The 19,677-nt window shown below is 43.6% G+C and overlaps 1 protein-coding gene across 1 annotated transcript; it reads right to left on the bottom strand.

The window, feature by feature from the left end:
- Positions 1-352: 352 nt before the first annotated feature.
- On the bottom strand, positions 353-6,477 carry MARCKS (myristoylated alanine rich protein kinase C substrate). The gene is made up of 2 exons (XM_081250664.1): positions 5,952-6,477; positions 353-4,144 (listed from the first exon to the last, which is right to left on the bottom strand). The coding sequence occupies exons 1-2, from the start codon at positions 6,051-6,053 to the stop codon at positions 3,242-3,244; spliced, it is 1,005 nt and encodes a 334-aa protein (XP_081106790.1). The 5' UTR covers positions 6,054-6,477; the 3' UTR covers positions 353-3,241.
- Between the last annotated feature and the right edge of the window lie 13,200 nt (positions 6,478-19,677).

The following is a 19,677-nucleotide window of genomic DNA, read 5'->3' as shown; positions in this document are numbered from 1 at the left end:
TGGACCTACCTAAAATATATAAAAGCAAAAAGCACCCTTCCCCCAAATCCTTAACCTTAACTGCAGAGTTTTATTAAGTTTATATTCATATGAGGGGAAATATAAATAAATTACATTGTTTCTCAAACACATTATCAATTTCTATCATTAAAATTTTTATTTGACTTTTGAGCATTGTAACTCACCTTCAATGGATATAATTTTATATTCTAAGTATGATGTCAAGCATACCTTCTAAATTCCTTAAATTGAGTAAGTTATACTTACCATCAACACTTAAGATTTTAAAAATTTCTCTAAAACTTGCATTTTAAAATTAAATTTGTAAAAAATCCTATTTTAGCAAGCTTGATTATATCAACTGGTAAAACTTTATTTTACAAGCAATAGGAATTGGATCAAATGATTATTATAATCCAGAGGAATTATTTTATAACCATAGCAAATGCCATTATACATACTGCCAAAACAGATTTAATAGACAATACTGAACTGTACAAGAGTTATTTATTTTTCCTTAATCTCAAAGCTATTTTAGTAATACAAAAAGCCATATTAACATTTTTCCATTAGAAAACAATGTGATGTACAAAACTTTGGATGAAAAGATATATGTCAAATTTCACTTAATCATTTGGTGGAAAACCCACCACTCCATCGATACCACCCAAAGTGTTTTAGGCAATGATTAAAGTCAAAGTAAGCATCTTAATAAATTCCAGCTGTTAAAAAAACAAACCTAGTAATATAGTTTGCTACATAGTATTTTTGACTACTCAGGAGTTACTTTTTAAAATCTATTTTTTTTCTGAGCCCTACCACATACCAAATGCTATACTTGTCCAAGTGGGTATTTGAGAAGTTGGTAAGGTGGAAGACCCCATAAAGCAGTCCTTTGGTTACCAGATTTGACTTTTAACTTTCAAACATCCTCCAAGATCAAGAAACACCAACTAAAATTACACACTCCTCCAAGTGTTATTTGATTTTATTAGTGGGGAGGGTAATGAGGTCATGAACTATTATTTATAATCCATTATTCCAATTAAAACCGTATGTCAAAAGCTAATTTATTTTTCTAATGAGTTTAAGATTTGACATTCAGTTATTACAAACGTGGTTCACTACTGACTTATTGTGAACCCTACAAGGCACACTGCTCAAAAACAGCAAAGCAGGTGTGCATAAATGCTTTTCTTTGCATTTAGTGAAATAATATTTGATACCCATCTTTATCTTAAAATTCCATTCAGTTTAGGGTCCAGTGAAGAAAATAAATCCAGTTACGGATGGTAAAGAGCAAAGAAGGGAAACTAGTAAGGATTATTACTATACAAGGAAATTTATTCTCTATCTTTTCCTTTGAATAACAAGATGCTAACACACTACTTTCATTACCAAAAAAATGCTTGCAACTATTGAATTGAGGCAAGTACTAAAGGCCCATAAACTGACAAAGTCGTCCATTCACCACCATTACTTCTTTACATAAGCTTGTTTTCCTAAGTATAATGCGTACTCTAAGCTATAATTTGGAAATTAGCCAAGCACTAAGCAATTACAATGGCAGGTAATACACCATCGGTTTTTGAAACACATTCGGTCACTTTTCATGACCCACCTGCAGTTTGGATTAAATAGACTCTCACTCAGTATAAATTTGTTTTGGGATCTGCATGACAAAAAAAAAATGTAGTTTTATGACATTTTCACATAAGACATTTAAAGAGTCTTTGGGTCATACCACTTTTGTATTAAGTGATTCATCCTGAAATGCTATTAACTACAATAAAAATAATTGTTCAATTTTTAAATGAAAACTAAATGCAGATAAATGGTAACAGATTTGACATGGAATGTTGTAAAATATTCCTGTACGTAATCTGATACTACTGATTACAAATTTCCGAGTTTGAAAACTTCAGATTAAAAACCACAAGAAAATTTACTCTTGATGGCATGCGAGATCTTCTTCAAAATGAAACTAGAACCTCAAAGTCTCAGTATTTTATCAAAACATAAAGAAACACAACAAATTTGTACATTTTATTCACATTTATTTTTCGCTTTTAGTGTGCTCACAGAAAATTAGAACACCTTAAGCAGGAGTTTAATAGCAATTTTTGTAAGCAAAGTTACATTCCATCTCTAAGTCAAATTGGTCAAAGCTTCTCCAGTATTTACAAAACATGATAGACAAGATGCTACACAAAACCATTGCATCTGAAGATTTTTTCCTTATTCTCAAAGACGACTGGAAAAGAAAGCATTGTCTGCTGTAATCAAAAACATACCACAGTATAAACAGTAACCATTCCACTTATCACAGCTTGGTTGAGTTTAAAATTTGTGTTTAAAAGGTCCAAGATGACTGCAGTTTTACAAAAATGGGCAGGGTGGAAAGTTGCAAACTTCATGTGCTTCTGGATATCAAGATTTGTTTTTATACAATAGTCACAGTTAAAAACACCCTGCTGGTAATACATAATTACACTTTATTAAGGTCATAAACCAGCAATAAACAATAAAGCCTATACAACTTGTAGTTCTACTTAATCACTGACTGGTACAGCTAACATGAGATAAGTGAAAAGTTCCTATGGTTTAAATGAACTCCTAAGACTATGATCTTTTTAAAAATCTGGGTATTGGTGTTTTTTTTTTTTCTCTTTCCTTCTTAATCAAGACTTGTAGTGTTGTAAACCTGCCTCACAAAATACATCGTAATAACTTTTCTTTAAAAAAAAAAAAGACTAAGCCTTTACACCATCCTTTCTAGTGGTACATTATCTTGGCAATGTTATGCACCACTAAATTTCTCCATCGTGGCTCCTATCACTTCATCGGATATCCCTTTTTGACCCACCCATCTCCTTCATATATGGGCATGTCCATAGATTGACAAAGAAAGTTTACATTTTTGAATAAAGATGCAAAGTATGCAAAAAACATTAATACTGATGCAAAAAATAAAAATAAAAGAGAAACAAGGCAGAGGAAGGTAACTAAGCTCTCCTCGACCTGTTGGAATGGTGGTAACAGAATGATCTGAGATGGGATCTGTGGGTAGGTGGTTAAAATCAAAATTTGCTGCTTTAAAAAAAAGTAAAATAAGAAAAGACATCTTTAAAATCAATCCCTGGTTGTAGACAAGTTCTCCAAAACCAGTACCTGGCACCACTCCAACAAACAAACGGGGGGGGAGAAAAGTTCTTCGATTATCTCAAAAAATCTTGCCCTTTTACTCTGCCGCCTCCGCTGGGGGGGCTTCTGGACTGCACTCGGGCTGGGCCTCCTGTGAGGGAGCTGCGCAGGCTGAAGACGCCGCGGCGGGGGCCGCCTCCTCCGCGGGGGCCGCCTCCTGCTCCGGGGGTGCGCCGGGCCCCGCGGCAGAGGGCGCCTCGCAGGTGGCCGCGCTGGCCCCCGCCTCCTCGGTCTTCTCCTCGGCCTTACTGGGCTCCTCGGCAGCCTTGGCCTCCTCGCTAGCGGACGGCTTCTCGGGCGCGACGGCGGCCTCCTCGGGCTTGGCCTCCTGCGGGTCGCCCCCCGCCGCCCCCTGCTCGCCCGCGGCCGCCTCCTCGCTTGGCGCCGCCGCCGGCTCCCCGGAGGCCGCGCCCGCAGCCTCGCCGGCGGCCGCAGCGGCGCCCCCGGCGGCCTCGTCCTTGCCGCCTTCGGCGGAGGCGCCGGCGGTGCCTTCGGCTTCACCGCCCTCTCCCGCTTCCTTCTTGTTCTTCTTGAAGGAGAAGCCGCTCAGCTTAAAAGACTTCTTGAAGGAAAAGCGCTTCTTTTTTTTTTTCGGGGTCTCGTTGCTGGGCGAGGGCGTGGCCCCGTCCTCGGCCTTGGGCGAAGACGTCGAGGAGGCGGCTGACGCGGCCTCCCCCTCCGCGGCCGTGGGCGAGCCGGGCTCGGCGGCCTCGCCCTCCGCGGGGGCCTCCTTCTCTGCAGGGCTGGCCCCGGCCTCGGGGGCAGCCGCGGCCAGCTCATCTTTCTCGGCCACGGCGGGCGACGCCGCCCCGCTCCCGGCGGCCGCGGGCTCCTCCTTTTCGGCGGCCGGGGCGCTGCCGTTAGCCTGCAGCTCCTCCTTGGCGCCGGGCTCGGCGGCCGCGGGAGAAGCGTCGCCGTTTACCTTCACATGGCCATTTTCCTGCGGGGCAGAGAAAGCGGGAGGTCACTGAAGGGGGCCTGGGCCTGTCATCCCCGCCTCCACTCCTGGACCGGGAGGGACTAGCGTCCCCCGGGGGCCCTCTGGTTTTGGAGACCTTCTCCTTCATGGGGAGGCGGGATTGGATGCCCAGAGGGGAGTTCCTCGAAGACCTGGAGGCAGTGCCGTTTGGGATGTCTAAAGGCACTGAGGAAGCCTCGACTACGCAATAAATGCCCCAGAGGCCTTAAAACGGCCGAGTCTGAAACGTGGAAAGCAAAGGGTAACCCATTCCAACCTTCGCCTCAAGGGCTTTGGGATAAAGGAGTCACGTAATATATGATACGCCAAACGCCCTTTGGAAGGAGGCACAAAGCCAGAGCGGGTGATCTGCGCCTAGGTTACACATCCCCCTTTCTCCCTAAACTCTAAAGGCGCCTTCAAAGCACCAAGAACTCCCACGGGGATCCCAGCGTTCCAGCCAGAAGCGCCTGGGCTGCGCGCGCAAAGGCCCTACGCCCGCCAAGGGCCTGGGGTCGGCAGGGGGCGCTGCGGCTCCACGGCGCGGAGCGGGGCGCAGGCGGGCGCGGAGGGGCGGGGCGGCCGGGCCACCCCGCCCTGCCGGGTCGAGCCCTGCCCGCTAGCCAAGGCGCCCCCAAGCCCGGATAGCGCAGCCCGGAGTCCGCAAACAAAGCTCAGGTGGCATCCTGGTCTGGATAAAACTAACAAGGCAGGGGGAAACCGATTATTTCAGAGGTCTCGCCTCTGCTTCCACGCCCACCTTCGCCAGTGATTCTGCGAAGCCCGGGCGCGCCCAGGCGGCTCATTTTGCATTTTTAACGGGTTCAAAGCCTCTTGGCAGAGCTTGCCGCCGAAGCAACACGGCCTCTGCTCTAGGAAAAGAGGCGTGGTGGGTGCCCGGTGTTTGTGAAGCAGCCACCCTTGGCCGACCTCTCGGGCCCACCCAACCGTAGCCATCCGCCTGGGTTCGGGCACCGCAGGGGCAGCCCCCGCAGTGGTCCAGGCGGCACGCACAGCAACAATCTCGACCGAAACGCAAGAACTGCCTCTTGTTGACCATCTGGACAGGTTCTTCAAGGACCCACAGAGTCTTCCCACCCTAGGGAGACCATTTAAAAGTCAGATGGGTGTGTAATTCCAGAGACAACTACGAATAAAGATTTAGAACAGTGGGAAAAGCCCACCGAAAGGTAGTGAACCCTTCTGCCCAGCTCCAGCCAGCCAGCCAGCCAGCCAGCAACCTTTCCAAGAACCCAGGGCACGCCGCCTCGGCATACAATAAGACAGCCCTTCTTCCCTCCTCGCCTTTCTCCACCGCCATCCCTATTCGCCCTTCCCCCGCCCTTCCCTACCCACATACACAATCACACCAGTTCAGAAATCTTGAAGGCGACCCAGTCTCGACAACAAACACGAGAGACTCTCAAATACCTTTGTGCCCACTAAACACAAATGCAACCTGGCTGGGTGCAGGGGTGTGGGGTAGCACCTAGCTAGTCACGTTCTGCCAAGCTCCAAACACGCCATTTTAGACGATTTATCCTTCATTCCTCCCGTCTACACAAGAATTCACCAGGATTCTCCGGGAACCACTACTTTGGGGTGGGGGAAGACCCCACCTATGAGAAATTGACAATTTAAGCTATCGATTTCCATTCAACTTTCAGACTGGAATCTGGTCACGGTCCTCTCCGCCGAAGGCGCTTCGGGCACGACCAGAAGGGAAGGGGAAGAGTCGGGACTAGAGAAAGACACCAAAGAAATGACCAGAACCACAGGTAGAATTTACCTGCCCATTTGCTTTAGAAGGCGACGAGGCCACAGCCGCCTCTCCAGGCCTCTCCGCGGCGGCTTCTCCCTTCGCAGCGGTCTTGGAGAATTGGGCACCCATGCTGGCTTCTTCAACAAAGAAACTCAACAGATCCAAGGGGGGAACAAAGAGCTTCGGGTTGGTGTAACGACGGGGCAAGCAGTAGCGGCGGCGGCAGCAGCAGCGGCGGCAACAGCAGCGGCACACACACCGGAGGGAGGGGGGAGTGGGGGTGGTGAAGAGGACAGAACAGAACCGATTAAATACACTCCGGATAAAAAAATTTTAGTCGAAGAGATCAAAAAGCAGCAGCGCAGGAGGGAGGGGAAAAGGGTGGAAAAGTCGAGCACAAAAAAAGGAGCCCAAGTGTAGTTTTTTAAAAAAAGAAGTAATAAAAAAATCCCAGATTTGTAGCCGCACTGTAGACAAGAGGAAAATGGAGAAATCTCCCTGGTTGCTAATAAGATGCGGGGTCCAACGCCCAAGTGCACAGATGAATGGGCTCGCGGGCGCTGACGCGGCCCCCGCGCGCGCCGGCCAATCCGCGCGCCGCACACAAAGCAGGGGGCGGGGCCTGCGCGCCCGGCGAACAATGGAGCCGCGCTTTGCAAACGGTTTGAAAATCAGCCTCAGACCGAGAATTAATGTCCTCCAAATAAATAAATCAATTAAAAAATACATGCCTCTCGCCTCCCTCTGCTTGAAAATAATAGTGCATTACTTGATTGGCTTGCTTTGTTTGTAATTAATTAACGCGGGAGGGGTGGTACTTGTGGATGGGGGCGGAGAAAGCATTAACTTGACTCGCTTTGACTCTGGTCGGTCTATATCCGTGTCTGTCTCCCTCCCCTCCCCCATCTTTCCCGTGTGTTTCTGTGTATGTGTGTATGTATGCGAGTTTTTAAGACAATGGTGGGGATATGTGTGCAGCATGTTTTCTGTCTCTGTGTTCCATATTGGTTTCACAGATACTGCACAGGGTTTGTTTTTCTAACGGTTGCAAATGTGAATTAGCCCCAAATTGAAAGGTATTTAAACCAAGAAGATCGAATTTCATCAAACGAGATCGCGAGTTAGAATTAGGTCTGTAGGCCAGATGTAGAAAATGCAAAAGCAGCAAGCAGACGAAGCCACACTCCCTTCTCTATCCCACACTGGCATGAAATAAAATATTTCGAGATTGTCCTGCGGCGCTCATCAACCCCCCGCCCTCCCCATTCCCAATTAGTGATTTTGCCCCCAACAATATAAAGTGAGGGCCATGTACAAAAGATCGAAAAGGTCTGCATTTTATCATTGTATGAAATGACAGTTTTTCCTCTGTGGTGAAATGAGACACAGCCTAGAGTGTACGAATCCATATTTACAGTTGGGATGCAATTCGCGTCGATATGAATCTTTTTCAGCCTACTGCCAGGATCGGAGGGACTCTTTTCTTCCTGAACATGTGTGAATGTGCACGCAATCGAGTGCGCTCCTGGAAGGGAGGGAGGCAGCCGCGACGAAACTCTGAACAACTGGATTGACTATTACGGTTCTAAGGAGAAATTACATATTGAGAGATAGCAAGAACATCCCTGAACGCTCCAAGTCTAACTTGGGTTAGAGAAAAGGCTTCTATAAGGGAACCCAGGGTACCTCCATCTGCACCCCTTGCCACCGAAGTACCAGACGCTACTTGTGCGTGAAAGACAGCGCACTGATTTAAAGAATGGAGGGGGAGGGGGGAGAGGCAAAAATCAAGGATACACCCTTATAAGCATTCTCCTACCACCTACATTTTTCCTCCCGAAGTTTTCACTCGTGTCCAAATCAGACTACCTTTTCTCGTTTACATTTAGTGATCCTCAAATGAATAATCTTTAGCTTATGGAGGTGAGAAGCAGTCGGAGGAATGGTTCACTTCTCCCGGTGCTGGCTCTGAATTCTCAAAGTTTTATTTTCCTGCTCATTGTAGGGAAATGGGTCACACTCTGAGTGAAAAAGACGGTTGATTCAAGCCAATAACTCTTTGTTCAAGTACTGCTTTGAATATCACCAAGCTGCAGATCGTTACATGAAGCTTCGTCTTCTCACTGTCCACTTCTTCAGATGCGTCATTATTCAATCACGAAGTCATATTCCCCAGAGCCGACGTTAAGACGTTTCCGTAGAAGTGTATCTTGCCAAACTTGTTATCACCCTAAGGGAGCCCGTTGGCCTGGCCCAAGACCCCAGCCGCCGCGATGGTTACGAATCCCTTGTATTAGCGTCGTTCCAACTTGAAAAGCCAACTGGGCTGATCCAAAACCACCATCCAGGCGATTCTCAGAAGCTCTTTTAAGCTGTTGATTTCCCCCTACCCCCAACGTGAATCATGCCCCTTCCTTTGCATCCCCCTCCCGGTTAAACTTGGGGTGATTGCTAGCTCGCTTTTGGATTTTCTCCTGACGTGATCTTAGCCCTCCATTTGGGGGCTGCTTTTATTGCTCCTTTGTTACCAGGCTGCGGTGTAGCTTTCCCGTCTTTTTCTTTCTCGAATGCCTATTTGCCTGGTATCGGCTTGTCTCCTTGGCAACGGCCAGGGACGATTCGGAGCCCCAGGCCGGGGGGAGCGGGAAGGGGCGGAGCCGACGGGGGGTGGGCAGGGAGGTGGTGGAAGGGAAAGAGACGCAGAGCGAGAGACAGGGAGACAGACAGCGAAGCAGATGGCCGCGCGAGGGGGCGGAGTCCCGGCGGGGCGTGGACGTCGCGAGCTCGACGGAGCCAATCAATTCCCTCAGCTCCTCAGGGGCTAGAAAACAAGTGTGAACGCTTAGATTGACTACCAACGAGCGGTCCTTAGTTTAGGGTAGTAAAGTTGGTTTTCTTTCGATAAGAGAGCGCATTTTTAGCGTAGGTTGGAAAGCCGACAGTCCCCAGTAATTGGCAGGGGGAGGCGGTTTGCGGGGCTCTGCCGGGGGGTGGGAGCGGGGGCGGGGGGCGCTGGTTCAACCTCTCCTCAAACTCTCCCGGCGTCGAGCCAGCCGGGGGGAAGCCGCGAATGCGTGAGGCGGGTGAAGGCGGAGGATGGGTGAGGAAGGAAGGGGCTGGGAAATGGGAAGAGGTCACTCTGCCTCGGAAACTACATAACGACTGGGAAGGACCTCCAAACAAGACTGGAACCAGTAGGAAGTTGTACAGTGTAAGTACATAGTTCCTCAGGAGTTCGGTGTTCTTACACCCCAAGCTAAAGTTTTCAAATCAAGTTCTAAGTATATAAATATGATTATTTATATAAATATATGACTAAAGAACCCAAGTGGTCATAGTGAAAATGTAAAACTGGTAAATGCCTGTAACCAACTCACCAGGAGGAAACAGTCATTTATTCTCTTTTCACCACGCACTAGGGTATTTCTAAGAGGATGACAATCTGTATATGGTTTTCTCTAGAAAAAGAACGATTTCTTTAGGATACTTCAAAGTTATTTTTTCCTTAAAATGTTAGCAGTAGAAGGGAATTTTTAGATAGTTCCACAGATTCCTTGAGGGCCTGCTGTATCCCTCAAGGCCTCGTTTTCCCATCAGTGAACAAAAGAGATGCAATGCAATCTTTGGCCTCCAGGAGCTTACTTTCTTTTTCCGGCCGCGTGGCTTGCAGGATCTTAGTTCCCCAACCAGGGATTGAACCAGTGCTCCCTGTAGTGGAAGCCTGGAGCCCTAACCACTGGACAGCCAAGGAATTCCCTAGGAGCTTGCATTTTAGTAGATTGCTTTAGGTGAATTGGATTATCTAGTTTCATCTAGTCTCTTACCAGATGAAGAAACAGTCCCCGGGAAGTTGCCCGATTTTGTCAGTTGGTAGAGCCAGGGATAGAGCTCACCCCCTTGATGATTCCACATCTCCGGCTTCTTCCACTACTCCTGGTGCTGACTAACTTTCCCTGGATGGCACAGATTCATTGGCTATGTTGGTTATTCATAACTAAATTATTTCTTCGGCTCCTGCTAAGTACTAGGAAGGGGCTAGACATCAGTTGACACCAGGGAAGAGGATGAGCATGTCTGTCCTCTCATGTAACTTCCACTTCCATTATTATCTCTTAAAACTTCTTAGAATATGAAGAAAGAGAACAAAGGATGGGATTAACTGTGTGCTTAGAAGAAAGCAAACAAACAAAAAAACAATAACAAAGATGCGGGCCACTTTCTAGATTCCAAATTAAATATACCTTTTTCATTTGAAAGCATTCATTCAACATTCATTCATTCACAAAGTACAAGATTGCACTGTGTTAAATGGTGTGGTGCTCCGTTTTTCATCTTAGGTTTTATATTACCTGAACTTTAATTCCACAGAAATTGATTAGTGTGGAATACAGTGTGGAGCAAAGCAGACACAGCCCGTCATTCATTCAACAGGTATTTATTGAGTTCCTATCATGTGCTAGGTATGTGGAACATATCAGTGAACAAAAGAGACAAGAAATCTTTATGGAGCTTACATTCTAGAGTAGGGAGAAAACAAACTTTAATAAATGTAAGTAAGCAGATTATATGGAATACTAGTAGTACGTAAGTGTTGGGGTGGGAGCAAAGTAAGGGGGATATGAGTGCAGGGTTGAAATTCTATATAGGAGGTCAGGGAAGGCCTCATTGAGAAGATAAACTTTGAGCAGATTTGAGGAGGTGAAGGAATTGATCAGGTGCACCTAACCTAGAAAGAGAAGGAGAAATCAGCATTGAACAAAAAGATCACAAATAGATAAGTCATTATAAATAATCATGTGTGTTCTGAAGGGAAATGTAGGGTGCTATAAGATAGGCTAATTTAGTTAAGAGGGTTTCAGAGGGCCTTTTAAAGGAGTGACATTTTAAGAGGAAACCATAAGGATAAGTAGGCATTAACCAGGTGAAGTGGTGGAAAATTGTATTCAGATGGAGGAAAGCCCCTGAGGAGGGAAGAGTTCAAATGGGTTTGGGGGGAATGTCAAGAGATTGGTTTGGCCATATTTTTGGGTACCTATAAAATGTTCTAGTGGAAAAGTTAAATGTGCAGATGTAGGAGTCTGCAGCTCAAAGACTGGTTTGGAATGCAAATATAGATATGTGATCATTCCAGAGGTAAATATTTTCTGAAGCCAAGTCATGAAAGTATACAAAGAGAGTGCAGAAATACCTAAATACCTAAATAACTCTAAATACCTTCTGCCTTAAGAGGCTGGGTAGATATTTGTCAATTATACCTTAATAAAGTATAACATAATATAACATAAAGTAATAAAGTAAAATAAAAATCAGTGAATAGGGCTTCCCTGGTGGTGCAGTGGTTGAGAGTCTGCCTGCCGATGCAGGGGACATGGGTTCGTGCCCCGGTCCAGGAAGATCCCACATGCTGTGGAGCGGCTGGGCCTGTGAGCCATGGCCGCTGGGCCTGTGCATCTGGAGCCTGTGCTCCGCAACGGGAGAGGCCACAACAGTGAGAGGCCCGCGTTCCGCAAAAAAAAAAAAAAAGAGAGAGGTTGGGTAGAAAAGGAGGCTAGTGGCAAAGAAGACTGAGAAGGAACCAGAAAACAAGGACAGTGTCGTGTCTGGAAAATCAGTGAAGACAGTGTCTCAAGAAGGAGTGGTTAGTTTTGTCAAATGCTGTTGAGAAGTCAGATAAAGACTGAAAAGTTTCCATTGGCTGTTGCTCGTTACAGAACAGCATTCTGTATACAGAATACAGAAGTTACTAGTTATGGGCTCCAGAGCAATTTTTATCCTATGTTGAAAGTGGAATGCAGATTTAGTGTGTTAAAGTGTAAATGGGAGGTGAAGAAGATGACAGCATAAATAGTCCCTTCTTTATGAAGCTTGGCTGGGTAGAAGGTGTAGAGAGACAGGGCAGTAGCTGGAAATGGATGGTGTAATGTTTTTTGTTTGGGTTTGTGTTGTCTTGGATGGAAGATATTAGAGCAAAGTTAACTACTCTGGAAATTAATCCAGTAGAAAGGAAAATGTTACAGATATAAGAGAGAAAAGGAATAGTGAATGGAATGAGGTTCCTAAGAATGCAGGAGGGAATGGAGATGTAGGGCACATGCTGAGATACAGACTTTTGAGAGACTCTCCTCCTTTCCTATAACAGGGGAAGAAGAGGATGGTCAAGATTGACTGGCTGGAAGATGAGAGAGCTCCCTCCTGATGGTTTCTACTTGCCTTTGAAATTCATCAGCTAAGGGTGAGGAAGAGAAGTCGGGGTGTGATTATATTATAGAAGGTATGGAATAATAATTGGGAAGCATAGGATTGAGACTTTTGGGCATAGTAAGATTTTAGAGCAATAATGAGTACCCATTTGAGGTTGATAAATCCCAATGATGCTTAGTCAGTATATCAAAGTTTCTCTCTTAGATAAACTCTTAAGTGTAAAATAGTATCTATTACAATCCTATTTAAGATAACCAGCTATTCACTTTCCCAGCCTATACCCAGTTTTTAAAAATTGAAGTATAGTTGATTTACAGTGTTGTGTTACTTACTGCTGTACAGCCAAGTGACTCAGTTATACATATATATGCATTCTTTTTCATATTCTTTTCCATTATGGCTTATCACAGGATATTGAATATAGTTTACTGTGCTATACTGTAGGACCTTGCTGTTTATCCATTCTATATATACCAGTTTGCATCTGCTAATTCCAAACTCCCAGTCCAACCCTCACCAATCCCCCACCCTCTTGGCAACCACCAGTCTATTCTCTATGTCCCTGGTTCTGTTTCATAGATAGGTTCATTTGTGTCATATTTTAAGATTCCACATATAAGTGATGTCATATGGTATTTGTCTTTCTTTTTTTTAAATTTATTTATTTTTGGCTGTGTTGGGTCTCCGTTGCTGCACGCGGGCTTTCTCTAGTTGTGGCGAGTGGGGGGCTACTCTTCATTGTGGTGCACAGGCTTCTCATTGTGGTGGCTTCTCTTGTTGCGAAGCTCAAGAGACGGGCTCTAGGCACACGGGCTTCAGTAGTTGTGGCACACGGGCTTCAGTTGTTGTGGCACGCAGGCTCAGTAGTTGTGGCACACAGACTTAGTTACTCCGCGGCATGTGGGATCTTCCCAGACCAGGGATTGAACCCATGTTTCCTGCATTGGCAGGTGGATTCTTAGCCACTGCACCACTAGGGAAGTTCCTGTCTTTCTCATTCTGACTTACTTCACTTAGTATGATAATCTCTAGTTGCATCCATATTGTTGCAAATGGCATTATTTTGTTCTTTTTTAATGGTTGAGTAGTATTCCACTGTATAAACGTACCACATCTTCTTTATCCATTCATCTGTTGATGGACATTTAGGTTGTTTCCACCTCTTGGCTATTATGAATAGTGCTGCTATCCAATTTGTATTATGCCTATACAGTCAATATCTGCACAAAAGTATAGATTAAACTAGGTCTGCTTTTATAAAACTCCATTTCAGTTAATCCTGTATGATTTTGTACAGATATGTATAAACAGAATGGAAAAGGGAAGAGAACCTACTGGGTGCTAGGCACTGCACCACGTGAGCCTGTGCTAGGCTTGTGTTTCACCCTTACAACAAACCCATGGACTTGAATCATTATCCCCATTTTATAGATTTGGAAATTGATGTTCAGCAAGGTTTGGAAAGTGAAATTCAACTAGTGTGTTATAACCATTGTGTGTTGAGGGTTATCTGATTTTAGGAATCTAATAAAATCTCAAATGGTTGTAATAGCAAAGTGGGATCTCATAGTAGGAGCTTTATTAATTTTTTAATTGGTACCATGTACTGAAATTTTAACTTTAAACTTTGCTTTAGTGTTCTTTTTTTTTTCACAACTTTATTGGATTATAATTGCTTCACAATGGTATGTTAGTTTCTGCTTTATAACAAAGTGAATCAGTTACACATATGCATCTGTTCCCATATCCCTTCCCTCTTGCGTCTCCCTCCCTCCCACCCTCCCTATCCCACCCCTCCAGGTGGTCACAAAGCACCAAGCTGATCTCCCTGTGCTATGTGGCTGCCTCCCACTAGCTATCTACCTTACGTTTGGTAGTGTATGTCCATGCCTCTCTCTCGCTTTGTCACAGCTTACCCTTCCCCCTCCCCATATCCTCAAGTCCATTCTCAAGTAGGTCTGTGTCTTTATTCCTGTTTTACCCCTAGGCTCTTCATGACATATTTTTTTCTTAAATTCCATATATATGTGTTAGCATACGGCATTTGTCTTTCTCCTTCTGACTTACTTCACTCTGCATGACAGACTCTAGGTCTATCCACCTCATTATAAATAGCTCAATTTCGTTTCTTTTTATGGCTGAGTAATATTCCATTGTATATATGTGCCACATCTTCTTTATCCATTCATCCGATGATGGACACTTAGGTTGTTTCCATCTCCAGGCTATTGTAAATAGAGCTGCAATGAACATTTTGGTACATGTCTCTTTTTGAATTATGGTTTTCTCAGGGTATATGCCCAGTAGTGGGATTGCTGGGTCATATGGTAGTTCTATTTGTAGTTTTTTTTTTTTTTTTTTTTTTTTTTTTTTTGCTGTACGCGGGCCTCTCACTGCTGTGGCCTCTCCCGTTGCGGAGCACAGGCTCCGGACACACAGGCTCCGCGGCCATGGCTCGCGGGCCCAGCCGCTCCGCGGCATGTGGGATCTTCCGGGATAGGGGCACGAACCCGTGTCCCCTGCATCGGCAGGCGGACTCTCAACCACTGCGCCACCAGGGAAGCCCTATTTGTAGTTTTTTAAGGAACCTCCACACTGTTCTCCATAGTGGCTGTACCAATTCACATTCCCACCAGCAGTGCAAGAGGGTTCCCTTTTCTCCACACCCTCTCCAGCATTTATTATTTCTAGATTTTTTGATGATGGCCATTCTGACTGGTGTGAGATGATATCTCATTGTAGTTTTGATTTGCACTTCTCTAATGATTAATGATGTTGAGCATTCTTTCATGTGTTTGTTGGCAGTCTGTGTATCTTCTTTGGAGAAATGTCTATTTAAGTCTTCTGCCCATTTTTGGATTGGGTTGTTTGTTTTCTTGTTATTGAGTTGCATGAGCTGCTTGTAAATTTTGGAGATTAATCCTTTGTCAGTTGCTTCATTTGCAAATATTTTCTCCCATTCTGAGGGTTGTCTTTTGGTCTTGTTTATGGTTTCCTTTGCTGTGCAAAAGCTTTGAAGTTTTAGTGTTCTTTATTAACTATCCAATAGCACTCAAATAGAAAGATTCTTTCATGGTTAGGAAACATCAGAGTCACTGATTATCTGATCTGAAGGCTCAAGGACTAATACCTAGAATAGGAATGAAGCTTCTGGAATGTTAGATCCCCTCCAGATACTTAGGTGATTACTACAAAACCACTAGAAGCTTGAGTATGTTTTTAATTACTGCTCTTCAGGCATATTGATCGACTTAGCAAGAGTTTTTATATTTGAAAAAATCCCAAAGGGTAAGATACACTCTAGATTAGAGGAAGGTTAAAAAAAAAAAGCAGGAAAAAAACCCAAAATTTTAAAGAAAAAGTTTTCTCCAGAAATTTTGAATCAAAGCTTATCTACAGTAGCATTTTCTAGAATTTGCAGTATTTACCCTCTAAGGGACAGGCTGAAAACTTTCCATATCAGCTTTTGAAAGAGCTGAGTTGGGAGAGGGAGATAATTCCCTTCCCATCTTTGTTTCCAGAGGTAACAGGCAAGTAAATAAAGAAAAACAACCAAAGTTTACATTAAAAGGATATGGTTCCTAGTCTTATAGAGTTATCTAACTAGTCAGCCAGAAATGAGAGTAGAAAATTCACATGGAAAAAAAGTTGAGTTTTCAGTGTGACATCATAGGAACCATGCAAAGGTTAGTTTTTCATTGTTATTTTAAAGTCATGGGGCTTCCCTGGTGGTGCAGTGGTTGAGAATCTGCCTGCCAATGCAGGGGACACGGATTCGATTCCTGGTCTGGGAAGATTCCACATGCCGTGGAGCAGCTAAGCCCGTGTGCCGCAACTACTGAGCCTGTGCTCTAGAGCCCGGGAGCCACAACTACGGAGCCCGTGTGCCACAACTACTGAAGCCTATGTGCCTAGAGCCTGTGCTCCACAACAAGAGAAGCCACCGCAATGAGAAACCTGTGCACCACAACGAAGAGTAGCCCCCGCTCGCCACAACTAGAGAAAGCCTGCATGCAGCAACGAAGACCAAACACAGCCAAAAATAAATAAATTTATAAAAAAATAAAAATAAAGTCATAAATACTTTCTGATATTAAAAAGTAGATTAAATCCCTGAGATACTTGAACTCTTCTATGGCTCAAGAAATTAAAGTATAAAATCATATCAAACATTTATCTTTATTCCAAATGATAATGGAGTTTTAATTATTTATTTATTTATTATTATTATTATTATTATTATTATTTTTTGCGGTACGTGGGCCTCTCACTGTTGTGGCCTCTCCTGTTGCGGAGCACAGGCTCCGGACGCGCAGGCTCAGCGGCCACGGCTCCGCGGCATGTGGGATCTTCCCAGACCGGGGCACAAACCTGTGTCCCCTGCATCGGCAGGTGGACTCTCAACCACTGCGCCACCAGGGAAGCCCGTTAATGGAGTTTTTAAAAAAGGATATGTTAACCTTTAGAAATCACTTGTTGCAACCAATAAATTGACAAGTTTTTATTAAGCTGTTGCTAAACCAGACTTCATTAAGGCCCCCTCTAGTCTGATGGACATTTCAGTGCCTTTAGCGCTCTGTTAGGCTTTCTGAAGGGATGATTGGGAAGGATGATGACATTCATTTGTTCAACCGATATTTATTAAGCGCCTACTTTATACCAAGCACTGGGTGATAGTGCTTTGCCTACGATAGCTCACTGAATCCGCAGAGTAATTTTAAAAGGTAGAAACCATTGCTTCCTATGTCTTCACAAATCAAGTCCTGCAGAGGTTACATAACATGTTCAATTTTTTGCTGCTTTTAAGTGGTCCAGGCTGGGTTGGGTTCTGAATCCAGCTCTTGGTGTTTCCAAAGCTTGTGGCACTGTTTCCCTGGATACCATGCTGTCTTAGAGTAAGAATTGTACGGGCTGTTTCCAGTTCTCCTGGAGGTTACAAAAATGCCCAAGAGACACTAGAAATTAACCAAAAGGCATTCAACTTCATTTATGCATTGTGAGAGAAGTATTTAGGGCCACGTCTATAAAATGAGAATTAGCATTCAGAAAATCACACGCACACGCACACGCACACGCACACACACACACTCAAAATCTGACAGATCAGATTCTTGAACCTGGAAACATCCTTAGTAACTCTATCCAGAATATAGTCATTGCAAATCAGATATTGGTGTAATTAAATAAAAACATGGTTAAGTTGCACTCAGATCTCACCTCTATCTTTTCTGGAGGCAGAAGTGTGAGTCTGGCTGAGGGCAGAGTGAAGCCATTGGAATGTAGGTAAAATAGAGTGTAGAACTAGAAAGAGGAAGTTACAGTTGGGAAGGAAATCAAGATATGAGATGGGAGGTGAGATCAGAGATGAGAAGGTGCAGGACCACTGTAGGAAGACTGTAAGTATTCCTGGAAAGAAAGAAAATCACAGCAGAGCATGTAGGGGTGATGACAATGGGGCATTCTTCCATTAAGTCTGCAGTTGGAATTTGATTTACATTGTGGTTGTAGGTTTTAAAATTTAAAGCAATTTTACGTATGTTTCATTTAATACCCACAGTAAATTAAGGCATCAATTAAGTTAATTCCCAATTATAAGAGAGTTAAATAATTTGCTTCAAGTCCTAACTATAGCTGCTCAGACCTGCCAGTGTCTTGTGGTCGCCTGGGACAAACAGGGACTTTCTCCCTGCCCCATCCTGCTGTCTCTGCCCTTGTGTAGCATTTTTCCACTCCTATTCCACCTTGATACATAATAAAAGGATAGTCATGCTGCGTTTCTAATTGATTTCGAGTTTTGTTCTCATTGCTTCAAATACTACTTCTATGCCAGTGACATTAAAAGTCAGAAATACCTGTCCTAACTGATACCCCAAATTCCAGGTCTGTATTTTCTGCTGTCTCCTTACTGGGCGTTGCTGTGTGTATATTTCTCACCACTCCCTCAAACTCAGGTTATCATTTTCCCACCCAAACCAGCATCACGTTCTGAAAGGATTTCTTTAGCTTTCTTGGAGGCATTTTTGACTCATTTTTCTCCCTCACTTTCCAGGCTAATAATAGAACCAGATATAAGACCTCCTTTAGGATTCAGTGGCCACTCTACACAATATATACATATATTAAATCCTTACGTTGTACACAAACTAATACAATGTTAATATGCCAATTACATCAATTTAAAAAAAGGCAAAAAAAAAAAAAGAATTGAAAACTAAAACAAACTAACAAACTGAAACAAAGCCTGAAGCTTTTGCCTGTTTGGTCAGCTTGCAAACTTCTCTTTCCATCTCCATGTCTCTCTTTCACATCTTGGACACATTTTTCCTTATGTTACCTTTTCTCTCTTTAAAATTACCATTCGTTAGACTTTACAAAACAGAAAAATAATTCAGTAGTAAGGAAAGTACTGGAATTCTCATTGTATGATTTATTACAGCTCAGAACACCCCATGGATCATCTTTGTCAAATTATGTTGATTTTTTCCTTTCAAACAACTTTGGTATTTTCTCAACAAGTGCTAACATTGAAATCAGGGTTTTCAATGCACTCTGCCTGAATTACCTCCTAGGTAGTTTCTCCCCTCTCTAGGACATTCTATGCCACAAATATCTCCCCTCTAACTCCCTTGATCAAAAACTGACTTTCAGTTGCCTGGAATCCAACCCTCCTTTCCTGACTTCCAAAATACTTTATAATCTGTCCCCATAATCTCCAGGCAGAGGAGTAGTTTGGGTCATTGAGGGACAATTTATTAAACTCTTCCCTGTAATTGTTTCATCCGCCTCCTGGCAAAGAACTAGTAATTACGAGTTGTTAGTATAGCCCCATTAAATATTCTTTATAGAGAGAAGGTTGAAGAACTTCTTTTTCAAGGTATTTCATAATTTAAAACAATTTAGGAAGCCAGTTCTCCACCGGCTTCTCTTCTTAGGGGTGAAAAAGGAGCAGATTTCAAGGAGATGGTGGACTGATCTCCCTTTTTGTCGGAGAGTCCTGACTTTGAACTTCTCACATCCTTTTCCAGTCTTGTATGTTTGACCCAACCACAAGAACCATTGCACCAGAAGAGGCAAAAACCCCCTAAGAGGGAGAGAAGAGAAAACAGCAACTGGTAAATCATAGACATTTCCTCCTGATTATGTAGATAAGACCAGTTTTTCCTTCCTGATGAAAATCTTTTTTCATGTCTGTAACATTTCATTTTCTCACACTAACACTTAATTTCCTTGGCTGGATCTCCTGTCTTTTTTTTCCCCCACCATACTTTAAATGTCCTAACTACTTTTAGTGAATTTAAACTACACAGTGTCCATTAATTAACTAAAACAGGTAATATTTCCCCCTGTATTTGTTTTATATTCTTTTCACTAGATGGCAAAAACTATCTGCAACTTTTGAATCTACAAAAATCCATGTTATTATAATTGTGGTTTCTTGAGAGTATCCCATAATAAGCAAGAAAGAATTGTTATATTTTAGACTTCAGACTTCATCACTACTTTTTTGAAAAGAATTTATTTTCACTTGATTCATTCAATTTAATGGTAGAAA

The sequence above is a fragment of the Mesoplodon bidens genome, assembly GCF_964165515.1.
Source record: "Mesoplodon bidens genome assembly, chromosome: 12".
Taxonomy (NCBI): domain Eukaryota; kingdom Metazoa; phylum Chordata; class Mammalia; order Artiodactyla; family Ziphiidae; genus Mesoplodon; species Mesoplodon bidens.
The sequence above is the reverse complement of the archived record's forward strand: the minus strand, read 5'-3'. Positions and strand labels throughout refer to the sequence as shown.